The sequence below is a fragment of the Carassius gibelio genome, chromosome B15 (assembly GCF_023724105.1).
Source record: "Carassius gibelio isolate Cgi1373 ecotype wild population from Czech Republic chromosome B15, carGib1.2-hapl.c, whole genome shotgun sequence".
In the NCBI taxonomy this organism is placed as follows: Eukaryota; Metazoa; Chordata; class Actinopteri; order Cypriniformes; family Cyprinidae; genus Carassius; species Carassius gibelio.
The window spans coordinates 23,347,660-23,364,195 of NC_068410.1; the positions used below are offsets into that span (position 1 = coordinate 23,347,660).

The window sequence follows — 16,536 nt, forward strand, 5'->3', positions numbered from 1 at the left end:
GTGCTTGTGTTGTCTCGTTCCCTTGCCCCGCCCCCTTGTTATCCTAGTCTTGTCGTGATTGCCTTATCTGTGCCACCTATTGTGTCTTAATTAGTTCCCCTATTTAGATTCCCTAGTGTGCTCTGTCTTTTGTCGGTTCATTGTTCCACACCGTGACTGTTCCTACATGTGATTGTTTCTACAGATGTGTCTCTATATGTTTCTGTATCCTTGAAGAAGTCTTTGTATTACCGTGAGTGTTTGTTTGTAGTTAGTGTTTGGAGTCCTTGTTTATCTTGTCAGCCCAGTCCTGTTTAGTTATTTAGTCTTTACCCTAGTCGTTGTTTTCCCCCTCGTGGGTTTTGTTTTCCCCTTTTTGTACAATAAATCCTGTGTTGGCACTTCCTGTCTGCATCTGAGTTCATCCCAACCCCTCCACATAACACTGAGCTGAATTTGGTAAAAACATTAAAGTTCTAGTCAATTACTCTCATAATAAATAATAATAATGTTTAAATATATGTTGGATTTCTCAAGCCCAACAATGAAGAATAAGAAGAGAAACATCATTCAATTTAGTATGTAATAAAACTAATATTACTTATTTATTTCATAAATTGAACTATATTAATTTTCACAATTATTTATTAATGTCACACACACATACCTGGTGCCTTTAAACTTAAAAGACGAGAGTGGTAAATTTTACACACGTTATCATCGAACTGTTCAGTCTATTATTGATTTTGATTTCCACTTCACTTTTATCCAAGGAGACAAAACTATTTGCACTGTATTTACAGATGGACAATATTCATAGAATACTATAACCTAGAAATAATTTAAAGGGGTCACTTGAAAGTCACAGCAGCAGGAATAATGTGCCCAGCCACATCTGTTTAAAATATTATGCTAATTAACAGTGAGTGGTGGTTTCAGTCCTGAGCTGTTTTTGAACATCAGTTAACTTTTGGTGATTAATTAGTGATGCACTGAAAAATTAATAAAGGCTCAATCAAAAAAATATCTAAAAAGTTGGTGGCTTCTGGTATTGCCTTGCATGCATGGCACAGCACAAGATTGAATTCATGTGCATAGCAGTGAAGGTACACTGCTTCTGGATGACGTTCTCTGAAATGGGCCTGTACGCCCCTCACAGCTCCCCTCATGACTGCACCTCATCATATGCTTGTGCAACTCACAGAAGATGGTCAATTTTATGTGATTTCAATGTTTGCTCTATTGCATCAGTGATGGATTGTGCATCCAAACCAACCATTTTGCTAAAACCAAGGAAATTTTCCTTGATTCTGCCATCGGACATAATGTAATGCACACATACTGGCAGTTGTTCAGAGTGCCTGTCCCTTGCCTCAGCTGCCATCAGAGCATACATCTTTGAATTTCTCATTTCTTTTATGATGCTTTCTGTGACCTCTTCTGAAATACATGCAATCATTTCATTTTGCGATGAGTGAGACAGGTAGGTAGCATGGGATGGAGCATTGTACTGCTGTAGAAATGGGTCAAACTGTGCGAGAAGTTTCATGCACTCAAGGAAGTTTCCCTGATTTTGACTCTGGCTCTGTTCATCATGTCCATGGAATGCAATCCCCTGCTTCCCTGGAAATGACGTCACAGCAACAACACGATGGAGGTATTCAGGTCTCTCAGTTATTTCTCCTACACTGGCTCTATGAAGCTGTTCTGTAATATCTCTTCCAGCATGTCATGGAAGCCTTATGAAAGCTACTTTGTTCATGCTCTCTGAATGATTCTAAAGCCCTTTTTCCAGTTGGAGAAACCTGCACTTGTTAATGTGTCTTTGCTGTTTCGGATATGATGCTTGCCAAAGAGACGACAAGAAAAGCAGTTCTTAATAAGCAATTCTTATTAAAAGCTCTCTGCTGTGTTCCAAATTGGGTAAAGGGATACTGCTGAAGCTTCACGTGTTTTGGGCCTGTCTGCAGTGTTCCTAGACCATCCCTTTCACCTTCTAAAGCCTCTTCTTTCCTTGCTGACTCATCTAAGACATGGTAAAATAGCAAGCTCAGCTCTATTATCGTTTTAATAGTCTTCACTTAATGGCATGATTTTTGTGAGAATAGATAAAAAAGGTGAATAAAGACTCTATAATAATAATAATAATAATAATAATAATAATAATAAAAACTGCACCCATTCTTCCTGCACACATTACATTTTATAGGGTACCTTATTCTTTCTTTATACATACACTCACATACATAATACACACAAACACTTAAACCCAGGTATAATTATAAACGCAGGGCTCTATACACTTATATTTTTGAAGGAGCACTTATACAGCACTTAAAAATTGCATAAATAATCTTATGAGGCTAATGTATCAAATATAAAATTTGCAATGCAGAAATATAAAATTATGAAAAAAATTAGAATGGGACTTTGTCACTAGGTGGCGGCATGCCACTGCATTAATAAGTGAGTTGGTCAGTAATTTAATCAGTGGATTCCTTTGAAACTGATGATTCATTCAGAAAAAAAGTGAGCAACTGTTTTTATGAATGGGTCAGTGAATCATTTACTCAAGCAAATTTATTCAGTAAACACTGCTGCAGAGCACAACAACATGCTTTGTTTGGAACCATTTCCTTTGTGAAATATGTCTTTTTTTATTATCTTGTTTATTGAATTGTTGCTCTGACACGAAAAGTCTGCCACAGACCGTGCTAACCAAACATTATAACCACTCTGTGTGTGTGTGTGTGTGTGTTTGTGTGTGTGTGTGTGTCCTAAAGACTGTAGTGCGCCACCGTTAACTGTTAGATGTTCAAAATGTAACGTTAAATCAGAAAAAAATTTAAAACCGAAAAAAATAAATATAATTCTATGATTAAAAGCTACAGATTTCTGGAGCTGTTGTATCTTGTCGTTCAAGTGTTGGCTGGGGGTGTTTCACTTGAATCACTTGCTTTTTTTTGAAGAATTTGGAAATATCCATTTTAATTTTCAAATAAATTGATATAGTAAAATACTACACACCAACAAACCGCCTGGCTCCAAAATATCTAATTTCATTGGCTGGATCGTACAGACGCTCATCGATAGTTGGCCAGTTTACATGTCATTTAGAAGCACTAGACTCAGTGGGCGGTTTTTGTCGGGTGTGAATGATAACGCGTAAATCAGTCCCTCCAGAAAAACGCAAATTTTTTTTGTGGCAAAAATCCTTGATTATGCGGCAGGTTTTCTTAAAAAATGCGATGGAATATGCGGGATATTTTTGCAATCTTATGCGATGAAATTGTGGGAACTTGCAAAAACTGCGGTTTGATGAAAAAGACAAAAAAAGGTGACCCCCCCCCCCCCCAACTCCCTGTTCTCACTAGGCTACTACCTTACTGTAAAGAGTCATTTCTTATGACTTCCTATGATAAGCAAGCATACTAAATCACAGAATATTTAAGTTCTCATTCTGTTTTATTTCAGACCTTAATTAACACATGGCTAAAACTTACAAAACATTGATTCAAACAAGTTCTCTAGCTTTACAAAAGGAATATTCAACTACTTCTGTAAAAATGAATACAAATAAAATATACACACAAATATACAAATGCTGTTTTACAGGAATTGCAAAGTGCAATCTCTTATTGCAACGTAAATTATTTTACATACTACTAATATACTTACAACTGTAAGGTTTTGGTACTATTCTGTAACAAAAAAGTACAATCTTACAACTGTAGAGGTGCATCAACTTCTGAATGAAACTACAACAGTCCACTGTGAAAATGAAAGCTAACTGCGTAGCCTTTAACACTGGCCTATCATTCGCCATACTCATCCTCATCCCTCTCTCAAAATAATTTGCCCCCACTGTCATGTAACACACCGGGTAACTGCTTCGCGCTGTCTTTTGCGCTTATTTTTGTTGACAGATGAGAATGATTTGCGTCCTTCGTCCTGGTTTCACCGCGGGCTTCACAGATGATGTTCACGTCGCGCAATTACGTCACTTCATAAGCTTCCCATTGGGAAATAATGGTGATATACTTGTGTGAAGTAAACGCAACATTTTTCAACTTTCTGCTAAGATATATGTGACTTTTTTGCAACGATAAATAATTATGATTATGAAATCATGCAATCTCCGCATATTTTGCTTCCTGAAATCGGGATTTTATGCGGCGAAAGTGCAGCGTATTTAAAAAAATGCGACCTCCGCATAAATATGCGGCCCTTGGCTGATTATGCATTAAATCACGTGATCGCATAAACGCGTTTTTCTGGAGGGACTGGTAAATTGTCAGACACTGTAGATGTGAGAGTCGAAAGTTATTTATTTATTTATTTAAATTATAATATAAATTACTTTATTGGGCATGAAAACTAATTGATGGCATGGTGGTAATAAAAACATTAAAAACATTCAGGGCTTAACAAAAAACATTCGGGGCTCCAGCCCCCTTAGCCTACCCCTAACGCAGCCCCTGGTTTGCTGGATGCTAGATGCTACTTCTGCATTTGTCCACAACACTGTTGTCATGTGGTTTCTACGTCAGTAAAGGCAGTAACAAAGGGTAACTAACGTCATTGACAGGCGACTGCACTGCACCGTGTCACTGTTTAGATGGGAATTTTCTCATAATTTACAAGTAGTTGAAAACATTAGAGATTGTTAGTAATCAGCTGGACAAAATATATAACACTAGCCTAGTGGTTTTTGGATATTTTACTGCAAATATCTTACAAATTGTACCTTTAGGCCTTGTCACTTGCCATTTTAACTATTCAAAAGACTTTAAAGCATTCAAACACAAGACGCGGAAAAGCTGAACTGAGTAGCTGGTTACTCTCATGCTGTGTTCGATGCGCACGCAGAGATAGATAGATGATGCATGCAAAACTTAGCTAAGTGCTAAAGCATGCTACTAATGCAGTGAAAAAGGAAGTTACTGTAACTCAGGCAAGCAATGTCTGATTTTCCCCAAACTTCAATGTGTGATAGGTGTTCTGTTCCGAACAAACACCCATGACCAATTTCAGTTATAGTCATAGCGCCACCTGCTGGTAACAGGAAGTGACAAGGTTAACACTGTTATGGACTCCTAGGAACAAATTAAAAATTGTCAAAAAGTGTTAAATAGGCTGGCAACATGCTAGAAACACAATAAAACATGCTAGCAACACTTAGCTAAGTGCTAAAGCATGCTACTAAGGCAGTAAAAAAGGAGGTTGCTGTAACGAAGTCAAGCAATGTCCGATCTGCCCCAAACTTCACACGTTTAACAAGAGTCCTGTCCAATACACATCAACATGCTTGTATTTGGTTATAGCCATAGCTCCATATACTGGCAATTTAGCTAAATGCTAAAGCATCATATTAATGCAGTGAAACAGGAAGTTCCTGAAATTCAGGCACATAGTGTCCAATCTACCCCAAATTGAACAAATTTAATAAGAGTCCTCTCCTGAACACATCAACATGCCCATTTTCGATGATAGTGCCAGCTGTCAACAGGAAGTGGCATGTTTAAAACTGTTATGGACTCCTTGCAAATTAATAAAAAGCATCATCAAGTATTAAATAGGCTGGCAAAATTCTAGAAGCATAATAAAAACATGCTAGCAACACTTAGCTAAGTGTTAAAACATGCAACTATTGCATTGAATAAGGAAGTTGCTGTAACTCAGGCGAGCAACGTCCGGTATGCCCCAAACTTCACACGTTTGACAAGGGTCCTGTCCTGAATACATCAACATACCCATATTCAGTTATAGTCATAGCGCCACCTGCTGGCAAAAGGAAGTGTCATGATTACTACCAAAACTTCCCACGTTTTATAAGAGTGCTGACCTGAACACAACCAAAGGACAATATTCAATTATAAGTATAGCACCACCTGCTGGCAACAGGAAATTACATATTTTAAATTAATTTAACCCTCTGGAGTCTAAGGGTATTTTTGGGGCCTGGAGAAGTTTTGTCATGCCCTGACATTTGTGCTTTTTTTCAGTTTCTTATACACATCTAAATGGCCAAAGTCTAATCTCACTGTTATCAGCACAAACTTGGCTATTATAATATGTGAGCAGCATGTATGTACATGATTGTGTTTTAGAAAAAAAATAATGTTATGCGTGGTTAGTGAAAAACTAAAAATGTTGAATAAGGCAATAATACACATACAGAACAATGGTTCCCTGGACTTTTGAGAACTGGAGCTTGTAGCCTAGAATTTTTCTTTCTAAATTATGTGAAAATCATCTTGTTTACTTACAAATTTTTTTTTATTGATTTACATTTTCTAAGAGACTTTTTGTTGGTAAAAGTCATATGGGAGGAGGCGTCAATTATCATGAATATCATTGTGATTTACACCTGAGAAGAAAAGGGGGCCGCATAATGAGCTGCATAATGAGCCGTTCAGTCAGCTGTGTGACTGAGAGGGAGGAGTTACAAGAAAGAATGTGAGGACAAAATAAATCTACATAATTTTATGTTTGTATTTTATTTAGAATACATTTAATTATCCCACAACATAATTTAATATCCACTTGGGGGAGCAGTTAAACAGTTTATTAGGAACAATCAAAGCTGACTTTGAAACAGAATTTTTTGCATCATTACTCCAGTCACACAATTCTACAGAAATCCTTTTAACAATCTCATGTTCTACAAAAAACATTTATTGTTATTATTATCATAATAATAATAATAATAATAATAATTATTATTATTATTATTATTATTATTATTATTAATGTTGAAAAGAGCTGAGAATATTATTTTATTTTCAGTTTTTTAGGGTGGATAAATTGAAAGAACAGCATTGTTTGTCACATTTGTTACAGTTACATTTATTTTTTACATTTATATTATTTACATATCTTTTGAATTGCATATTATTGTATATTGTAACTGAAACTTCATAATATTTCACTTGATAATACATTTAGGCAGGAGTTATAGTTTGGAAAAAGTCTTTGGAAAAAGTCTAACTAGTAAGATGAAAACTAGTATAAATAATAAAAAAGAGAATTACTCATGTTTATGATCTCTGCTGAATAAAGCACTTCATCCTTTTTTTCTGAGGAAACACAACACATCTTTTTTGTGGTGAATTACGTCTTATTTCGCACATCGTGAAGCAAACAGTAAAATAAATAAACTTGAAGAACCGTCTTGCTGCGTTGTCTTCTATTGTGTGGGCGTATTCAAGGCACGTTCTTCAGTGAACATTAGAATCTGAATAGAGCGTTCAGCGCGGGGGCGTGGTCACAATAGAAGATAATGGAGGGAGACGTGAAAAACAGACATCGCGTTGTTTTCTTATGGATTACTTTATCACAGAATATCTGTTTTCGGCAGCACCTGTTTAGTTTAAAAGTAGACATGTCATGCTTTCTATAGATATCTCTCTCATGTCTCTTCGTTGAGAATTCATGGAGTTAGTTCATTTTAATGACGTGTTTGTAAATGAAGATCAGCGCAGACAAAGGCTGCAGACAGCACACCTTGTTTGTTATCTTTATTTTATAAGTGCACAATGTTCTGTTGTTATAATATTATGTCTGTATACAAATAAAAAGTAGACCCTTTACAGATTCGATTGATGTATTGCTCTTATCTGTACGATAAAAACTGAAAGTGTAATTTAAGTTCTTTTCGGGGTTATCAGGAGAAAATGACTCATGACGCGAATACGCGTTAATCGACTCCAGAGGGTTAAATATTAGTTGTCTGATCTGCCCGAAACTTTGCATGTTTGGTAAGAGTCCAGGCCTGAAGACATTTACATGCCGATACTCAGTTATAATCATAGCGCCACCTGTTGACAGCAGGAAATATGGCACAAATATTTACTATTTTATAAGTATATGGCACAACGTTCACTGTTCTCCTATGAGCACCGGCTGGTGGTGAGCCCGGGTGCGAGGGCCCGTTCATCGCTGCTTGCAGCTTTAATTATTTTTGTTTTCAGTTGAATTCATTTGAGGCTATGGCTAAAGTCAGATGTAGTTATTGTGTTTCTCTTTTCTTCAGTGATGTTGATTGTGAACAATAGGTGTTCATCACTAATGCACAATAATCATTTAATTAGATACTTAAATATCTCATTGAATTTAACTCTTGGAGGACTTGGGATATGACTTGAAGACTTGCATGTGACTTGAAAGTCCCATCTCTGAATAATGGCAAGAACAGTAATTTATTTCTGAAGAAATTGGAAGTCAATGTTTATCACTGATATTTAAAAAGCAAATCAAGTTAAATCAAGTGTATTTTACCTCATTGCAGATGATGTAAGTGGGCCTCATGAACACATCTATGCTGAGATTGAACTGATATCTGTAACAAAGAAGAAGAAAAAGAAAGAAGACAAAGGTAAACTAAAACCATAATCTCTGCTCTTATGATTTTATGATCAGAACAGTAGGAAAAATCACTAGAATATTTTCCTAAATATTTGTGGTTCTTAATTTAATTATATATATATATATATATATATATATATATATATATATATATATATATATATATATATATATATATATATATATATATATATAATCATTTCACTGTTGTGTTTTACAGTGCATTGCTGCTTTTACTTGACTAAACTACTGGCAACCACTAAAACTGTCTTTCTAGTTTGTTTGCCATAAAATTAGTTTGCAGTTATTACTGTTAAAATACATTTTGTGGGTGTGTCTTTTTATCTTACACGTATAAGCCTTTAAACCCCACAGGAAAATCCTGTATTGTCCACACTACAAAGACAAAAAGTAACATTGATGCAGGGTAGGGCTGCACGATTAATCGCATGGGATTGTCATGCGTGTCTTGTCAGTAAAGATGGTTCTGTGATTAGCAGTAAATGTCCATCAGCTGCTTTCAAATTAGAGCTACACTTAATATACAGAGCCGTAGATTGCTGACAAGCTACGCAATATCGCGTTCATAACCACATGCGATTTATCTGCGATTATGAACGAGATATTGCGCAGCTTGTCAGGGAACTATGGCTTCCCATCACACTAGATATGGACTGACATTGTTTAAAGTCAGATGTTAGTTGGAAGTGAAAACCAAACTTCTGTTTGGTGTCAAACTGTAGCGTAAATACTCCAAAAACAGTATTACCAACTTCATTTATTATAATCAAGCTTTATTTCTGTCATAAATGTAAAAAAGTTCTTATTGAGATTAACAGAGGTGTTGATGGTTTATTTAAAATACTATAGTTTGACATCACCATTATGGTGATAAGTACTTAGGCAGTATAAGTCTTTTCAGTGTTTCTATTCATTTAGCTGCTGTAATTATATTTGTTACAGCAGAAACAGAGAGAGAAAAATGTCATCAGGTGATGTTGGTTACTTGTTGACATTAAAAATTTTCCCGTGTGACAGTCTGATCAACTGTTTTTATCAGGAGTCTGACCTATGCTATTAATTTGATATTTTTGACTATAGCAGATGTGTTTTGCAATACACAAGATCCTGCTGATTTGTAATTTTTGTCTAATCTTTTTAAATTATATTATTCATGAATCACTTCAAACATAACTTCATTAGATGACAGCAGTTATAGAACAACACTAACAAGTCAAGCGTCAAATTGCACAACTAAAAAGTGAAAGTGAAAGTGAAAAGTGAAAGTGAAGTGACATTCAGCCAAGTATGGTGACCCATACTCAGAATTTGTGCTCTGCATTTAACCCATCCGAAATGCACACACACAGAGCAGTGACCACACACACACACTGTGAACACACACCCGGAGCAGTGGGCAGCCATTTATGCTGCGGCGCCCGGGGAGCAGTTGGGGGTTCAATGCCTTGCTCAAGGGCACCTAAGTCGTGGTATTGAAGGTGGAGAAGTTGGGGGTTCAATGCCTTGCTCAAGGGCACCTAAGTCGTGGTATTGAAGGTGGAGAGAGAGCTGTTCATGCACTATCCCCACCCACAATTCCGTCCGGCCCGAGATTAGAACTCACAACCCTTCGATTGGGAGTCCAACCCTCTAACCATTAGGCCACGACTTCCCCTAAAACCAACACTAACCACCATTATGATGACATCAGACCAAACTATTACTTTTAAACAGACATCAGCATCTAAACATCTGCTTAAATCTTAATTAGAATGTTAGGGGATAATGTTCTAATAATGTTATTAATAAACATTTTTAGAATGTTTTTAGAGAATGTTATCCTATTTTTTGAGAGAACGTTCTGGGAACAAAAGTAAAACTACCCGTTAAAAACATTGTTAGAACAATCCATGAGAATGTTCTAAGAACATTTTAGAACAAAAAAATAATTCTAGCTGCGAAGTGCCACTTCATTTGAAGTCAGGTGATGGACATTTAGTGCTAATCACAGAACCGGCTTTACTGACAAGAAACACATGACAATCGCATGCAATTAATCGTGCAGGCCTAGTTAGCATATATTTACATTAGCACAAATCCTAATACTCTAATGACTGCTAATTCATATGTAATTACAGAGTTATTTATCATCAGCTCTCTAAAGGGTACCATCAAAATAATTATATTACAATAAAAATATTTTAAAGCAAATGTGTCATATATTACACATTCATCTGCTCTTTTATCTGATCTTATGGCTGTTTGAGAGAAAAACATGTTATTATTAATATTATTATTACTACTTATAAATGGACTGTAACCACTTTAAGTAGCATCAGAAAAGTGGCAAGATATGAGATTTATAATACTGTATAACTATGAAAAATATAATCCATTGTAAAAGTTGATGCAACATGTTTATTGTGTTATAAATCATCATACTCTTAAAAGCTATAACCACAAATAAGTAAATGTTATAACAGATTAAAACTGTTCTAATGAATATTCATGAGATGATACAACATATTATATATTTGTTTTATATAATGCATTATGCATTCATTATAATGCCTTAAGAATACCCTTATAATGTATTATAAATACGGGCTTCATAGAAAGTGTTACCAAAAAATCTATTCCAAGTTAACACTAAAACATTTCTTTCTTTATTAACACAAATGTTTTTACATTGAAACACTACTGAAAGCACTGAAGGATAATTAACTTAATGAAAAGCAAGAAGCAAACCAAACACTGATCACAATAACAGTAGTTTTTTTTTTTTTTTTTCAACATTTAACAATCGCGGGTGCAAAAGTGCTATTGATTTAATGCCATTAACATTGAAAAATCCACCATTATTAACATTGATTCAATGGTTTTCACCTGATCTCTTGCAATCTCGGTTTGTTTTCAGGTGCTGAATTTAGTGATGGGACATATGCTCAGGTTACATACTGAGAGTTTCTGTGGAGAATGTGTGGAAACTTTTTAGGATAATAAATGAACTATAATGTGCTTTATTGAGCACCTGATGGCAATAGATTTATCATTACTTAAAATTTGTGATTCAAATGATCATGTGCTTCAGAAAGTATGCATGCTAATCTATGATTATACATTGGAGAAAAAAAGAAAGAAAAAAGTAAAATTTTCCTGGAAAACCTGAAAATATTAAGAAATTTTAATATTGTGATTTCTGAGTCTGGAAAAGTTTTCTTTGAATGTAAATGTATATAGTGAAAATAAATGTATACTTTTTTAAAGATATAACTAGCTAACTTCAACTAAAAAATATTTTATTGGCTAGAAAGTCTTAGCTCTTTTAGTTTAACATCTGAAAAATAAATAAATAAGCCATGGAAATAGATTCATCAAATAGTTATAGATTGCATGTTTGTTTTATCTTATTTATGTCTTATCATATATTAATTTTTAAAAAGTGTTTGTGTATTAGAAAAATGTTTTATACACATTTTTTAAACATTTGGGGTCAGAGAGTTTTTTTAAAACATGTATTTTTATTATTATTATTATTACATAGAAAAAAAACATTTTGGTAAGCAACAAAGCATAACATATTATTTTTTTAACACTGTTTTCAACCGTGATAACAAGAAATGTTTCTTATTCAGAACATTTTGAATGATATTCAGAATATTACAATGATTTTTTAATTATGTGTCAATGAATACTGAAAATTCACCTTTGATCACAGGAATAAATTACATGTTTTAAATATATTTAAATAGAAAAGTTATTTTAAATTTCGTTAGTATTTCACAATATTGTTTATACTAGTACTGCAATACTATTTTTACTGTATAGTTGGTCAAATAAATGCACCCTTGGTGAGCAGGAGAGACTGCCTAAAAAAAAAAAAAATAACTTTTGAATGGTTATAAACATACTTTTGTAATTTTATTGAAATATTATTTAAGAAAAATTATTTTCATTCCAAAGTTTTAATTGTTAGGTTTCTTTGTTAGACATTAATGTTTAATGTTCAAAAACATATTCTCTGAAAAAAATCTAATGTGGAACTTAACTTAGGAAACAATTTCTTAATAAAAAGTACCTATATATACTGTAGTCTACTATATTTGAGAATATTAATGTGCCAAAATGTTTGTGCAGTGCTTAATTTTGAAAACCCAATAAATATGGAAAAAAAATTATAATATTGTACTCAGTTCTTGTATCACTTATTCTAACCTGACTATTGTCATGTTATAATGAAGGCAGTCTGAGATTTCAGCCTGCAGACCTTAAAACTTTGAGATGTAAATGGATAACATTGGTGTTGTGGCCTTCATTTGAATCCTATTGATACAGATGACTGACTTTTTGCTTTTAACTTGGCTATGGTCCAGAAGACAATCATTGATACTTTCCACAAAGAGGGTAAGTCACAAAAGGTCATTACTGAAGTGGCTCACAGAGTTCACAGAGTGCTGTATCAAAGCATGTTAAATGCAAAGTTGACTGAGAGGAAGAAATTAGGTAGGAAAAGGTGCACAATCAACAGGGATGACTGTAAGCAAGAATACTGTCAAGCAAAGCCGATTCAAACACTTGGAAGAGAAGTGGACTGAAGCTGGAGTCAATCATCAAAAGTCACCACGCTCGAACGTCTTCAGGAAAAGGGCCTCAAAGCCACTTCGGAAACAGAACCAACATCAGAAGCATCTTACCTGGGCTAAGGAAAAAATTAACTGGGCCTGTATTCACACAACAACTTAAAGGTGCTGTGTATAGATTTTTTTTCTAAGAGTATATCACAAAGAGTTTTAGTGTTAAAATTAGCTCCTAAATCTGTGAAATGTTAGGAGTAGTGAGGACTCGTAAGTCATTAAGACCAAATTTGAACTATCCTAAAATGGCTGATGCCAGAAATCTACATTAGACATTTTAAATATATATTTTAAGATATATACATTTTAGAAACATTTGATGATAATGAGCTTCTAAAAAGGTATCAGCTTTGGATTGGAGGTTATCCCAACTCCAAATGTTTGATTATGTAAGGGCATGCAGTCATCGCCTGTTTTTTTCCTCCCGCTAATCTGTTTTACACTCCAGCACTGTAGGTGGCAGCAATGCACCTTTAAGTTGGATGCCAGCTGCACTGGCCGTGGCCGCCAAGTAAGGAGAAGAAGAAGTGAAAGGGTAGGAAGAAATGAACAGCTAAGATGTTAAAGTTAGATAGAAGAAGCATAGAAACAAACAAACAAATGCATAACGCGACTGCGGGTAAAAAAAACGGAAAGAAAAGGGTGGGGCTGAGAAGGCGAGAGGAAAAAAAAAAGCGGAATTTAGATACTGAAGCCCCTAAATTTCCCAAACTAACTGAAATATATTTTCCAGCAGCACCACCTCGCAGTTAAATATTAGCAGCAGTGAAGAAGTGAGCCAAACAGCTATGCAGCAACATGCCACCAGTGATGATAATGATGAGGGACAGAAAGATGAGCGGGTTCCACAGGCAGATCCAGATCCAAGTATGGAACATGAGAGGAGAAAGAAAGTTACTTGCTAGGGATGATGTTAGGAAGTGATATTCAGGTTGCTAAATTTTTAATGATTACAGTAGTTAAAACAACTAAACTTCAACATTTTAGCTGTAAAATGTCACATGCAGTAGCTAATGTTAAGAAATATGTTGTGCTTTTACTTTTAAAAATGTTGGTAACATTACATTGCTTACAAACTTTGAAGATTTTGAATAAAGAAGTTACATTTGTAATGGTGTATTTTCATTTAGATGTGGTATTATTATCTGTGCAGTAAGATTAATTAATTACTGCATAAATTAAGATTATTAAGTAATAAATTAATTTTAAGATAGCATGGAATAGATTGTATAATATGCTGTTATAACAGCATATTATATAAACTATTCCATGCTATCTTGGAATAAAACCTGTAAAAAAAAAAAAAAAAAAAAATCCATTCCATCGTTGTTTCAGGTTGAGCTTAGACCAAGAGAAGAGAAAGACACTCACTCCAGCTCAACATCTAGTCAACATCAGTGCTATTGCTATAATTTGGATGGTATGGTATAATGAGCCACAATTAAAGTCTCGTGACACTCATGCTAGGCGTTATTGTTGTTGTTGTCGAGTTTACGCGCGCCGATTGCTTTGGGCCGGGTCTTAGTCAAAGTCCAGGTCCATTTTTTAGTCCCAGTCCGTCCCTGACTGAACAAGCCATATAATATAAACTCTGCAATGGATATTAATATCCAAAGTATAGTGAAAACACTATTAATTAGCACAGTTACAAAATTGGCAGTTTAAGACAGTAACTTGTAAGCACAAAACGATACTTATCTTTTCAATATGAATAAGGTTTTATTAGATAAATCTAAGACTAACTCATCTAACACATAAGCACACACTCTCACACATTCACACAAGTGGCAGGAAGATAGAAAGTAAGGAAATAATGTGTTTAAGAGAATGAAAATGTAAAATCCCAAGTTTACAGCAATACGTGAAATTGCATAGTCATGAACAACCATCAATCACTTACTGTAATTAATTCTCGCATTGAGTTCCTCAATGCGGTTAAAATATTAGATAGCCACACCAGTTTAGATCAGAGTCTGGAGGTACATTACCTGTGTTGACTGTGTATCAATGACTGTGTTGTCATTGAAAACGGGGTTTCTTCTCCTCTTCTAGCAGGAGGCGTGCAGGCCAAAGCACGATGGAAAAGTGCTTAAAGAAATGCTAAACGTAATGACAAAAGGCATGGCTAAGAGCAAAGGCTAAGAGCAAAAGGATAAGAGCAAAAGCTAAAAGCTAAATTTGATGGTGTCCTGACTATTTAAACTGGCCTTTTGGCCACACCTCAAATGTTGTCTTGACCAATTAGATATTCTCTTTGCTCGGGGTGTTGCAGTGTTTCTCTACCCCCATAGATAAATCATATGTTATCTTATGAATCACATAGTCCGAATTTTCCCACTCTTGCAGGGTATAATTATGGACATGATTCCTATAATAAGAATATGATACATTTGACAAATAACTGGTGGTCAGAAACAGATTAGAACACACAGATTAAAACACACACATACTAAACATGAATATTAATCCTTAAGCTATTCAATAGTTATTAAACAAGGCATACACAAAAAGTGATTAGAAACATTATAGTCAAATGTGTGGGTTACATATAAATGAATGTGGAGTTAAGCAATGAACTGATATTTGTTTAGAAGTCTTTTTGAGTTCATTTTGGTACATCTACATCTGTAAAATGTCCTGCATCTTCAATAAACAAGCTACATCTATTTCCAAAATGCAGTGGCTAGAGTCTTTACCAGGTCAAGAAATATGATCATATTACCCCAATTTTACAGGCTCTGCACTGGCTACCTATTAAGTTCTGTATCAGTTACAAATTATCATACCTAACTAGCCTTATACCTCGTTACAATCCACGTTACAATCCATCACGCTCCCTAAGGTCACAAAACGCTGGACTTTTGGTAGTTCCTAGGATAGCAAAGTCCACTAAAGGAGGTAGAGCTTTCTCACATTTGGCTCCCAAACTCTGGAATAGCCTTCCTGATAATGTTTGGGGTTCAGACACACTCTCTCTGTTTAAATCTAGATTAAAAACTGCTTCATGCTGATCACGCATGCACAGTATCATCAGCTCATCGGTTCTCAAATCAGACGCATCTGACAGAAACAATTCTCGGTTCAGTGTACTGGTGATCCGAAAACCGATGCAACAGGTTTCTTGACTTGAGAACCGCTCCAGCAGTGGGCGTGTATGTTAATTATCTGGCTCGGCTTGGTGTTCATCTTCAGTTCTCTCTCCACAGCAGTTCAGTTAGTGTACTGTTTGAGTAAGTTTAAATTAATTACTCTGGGATTTTGGTTTATTTAAACTCAGAGGGAGTGTCAGCCACATTAAAGTCAACAGCTTAAGTCATTTGTGGATTAATGATTATTGGAGATGCGAACCGTTTCAAATTATAATACCTTTTATTCTCATTGTAATGTTGTTGCCGCTGCCACCGTGTCGTATAGACGCTGTGTGTGTCCATTTCCAAGTGTTTCCAAAATTGATTCCAATTTTGCATATAAATCCATTTTTGAATGTGTGCAGACCTTCTCTTTTAGCACCCTCAGCCAATCAAAGACGAGACTGCTAAATTCTGATTGGCTGCCT

The 16,536-nt window shown here is 35.1% G+C and overlaps 1 protein-coding gene across 1 annotated transcript in view; it reads left to right on the top strand.

Annotated features, from left to right (window-relative positions):
- The window catches only part of LOC127973081 (Fc receptor-like protein 2), a 199,772-nt gene extending 187,263 nt beyond the window's left edge, over positions 1–12,509 (top strand). The window contains exons 11-12 of the mRNA XM_052577114.1: positions 8,270–8,356; positions 11,264–12,509. Coding sequence (XP_052433074.1) covers positions 8,270–8,356; positions 11,264–11,307 — 131 coding nt within the window. The 3' untranslated portion in view covers positions 11,308–12,509. The remainder of the gene's footprint in view (positions 1–8,269; positions 8,357–11,263) is intronic.
- Positions 12,510–16,536: the final 4,027 nt, after the last annotated feature.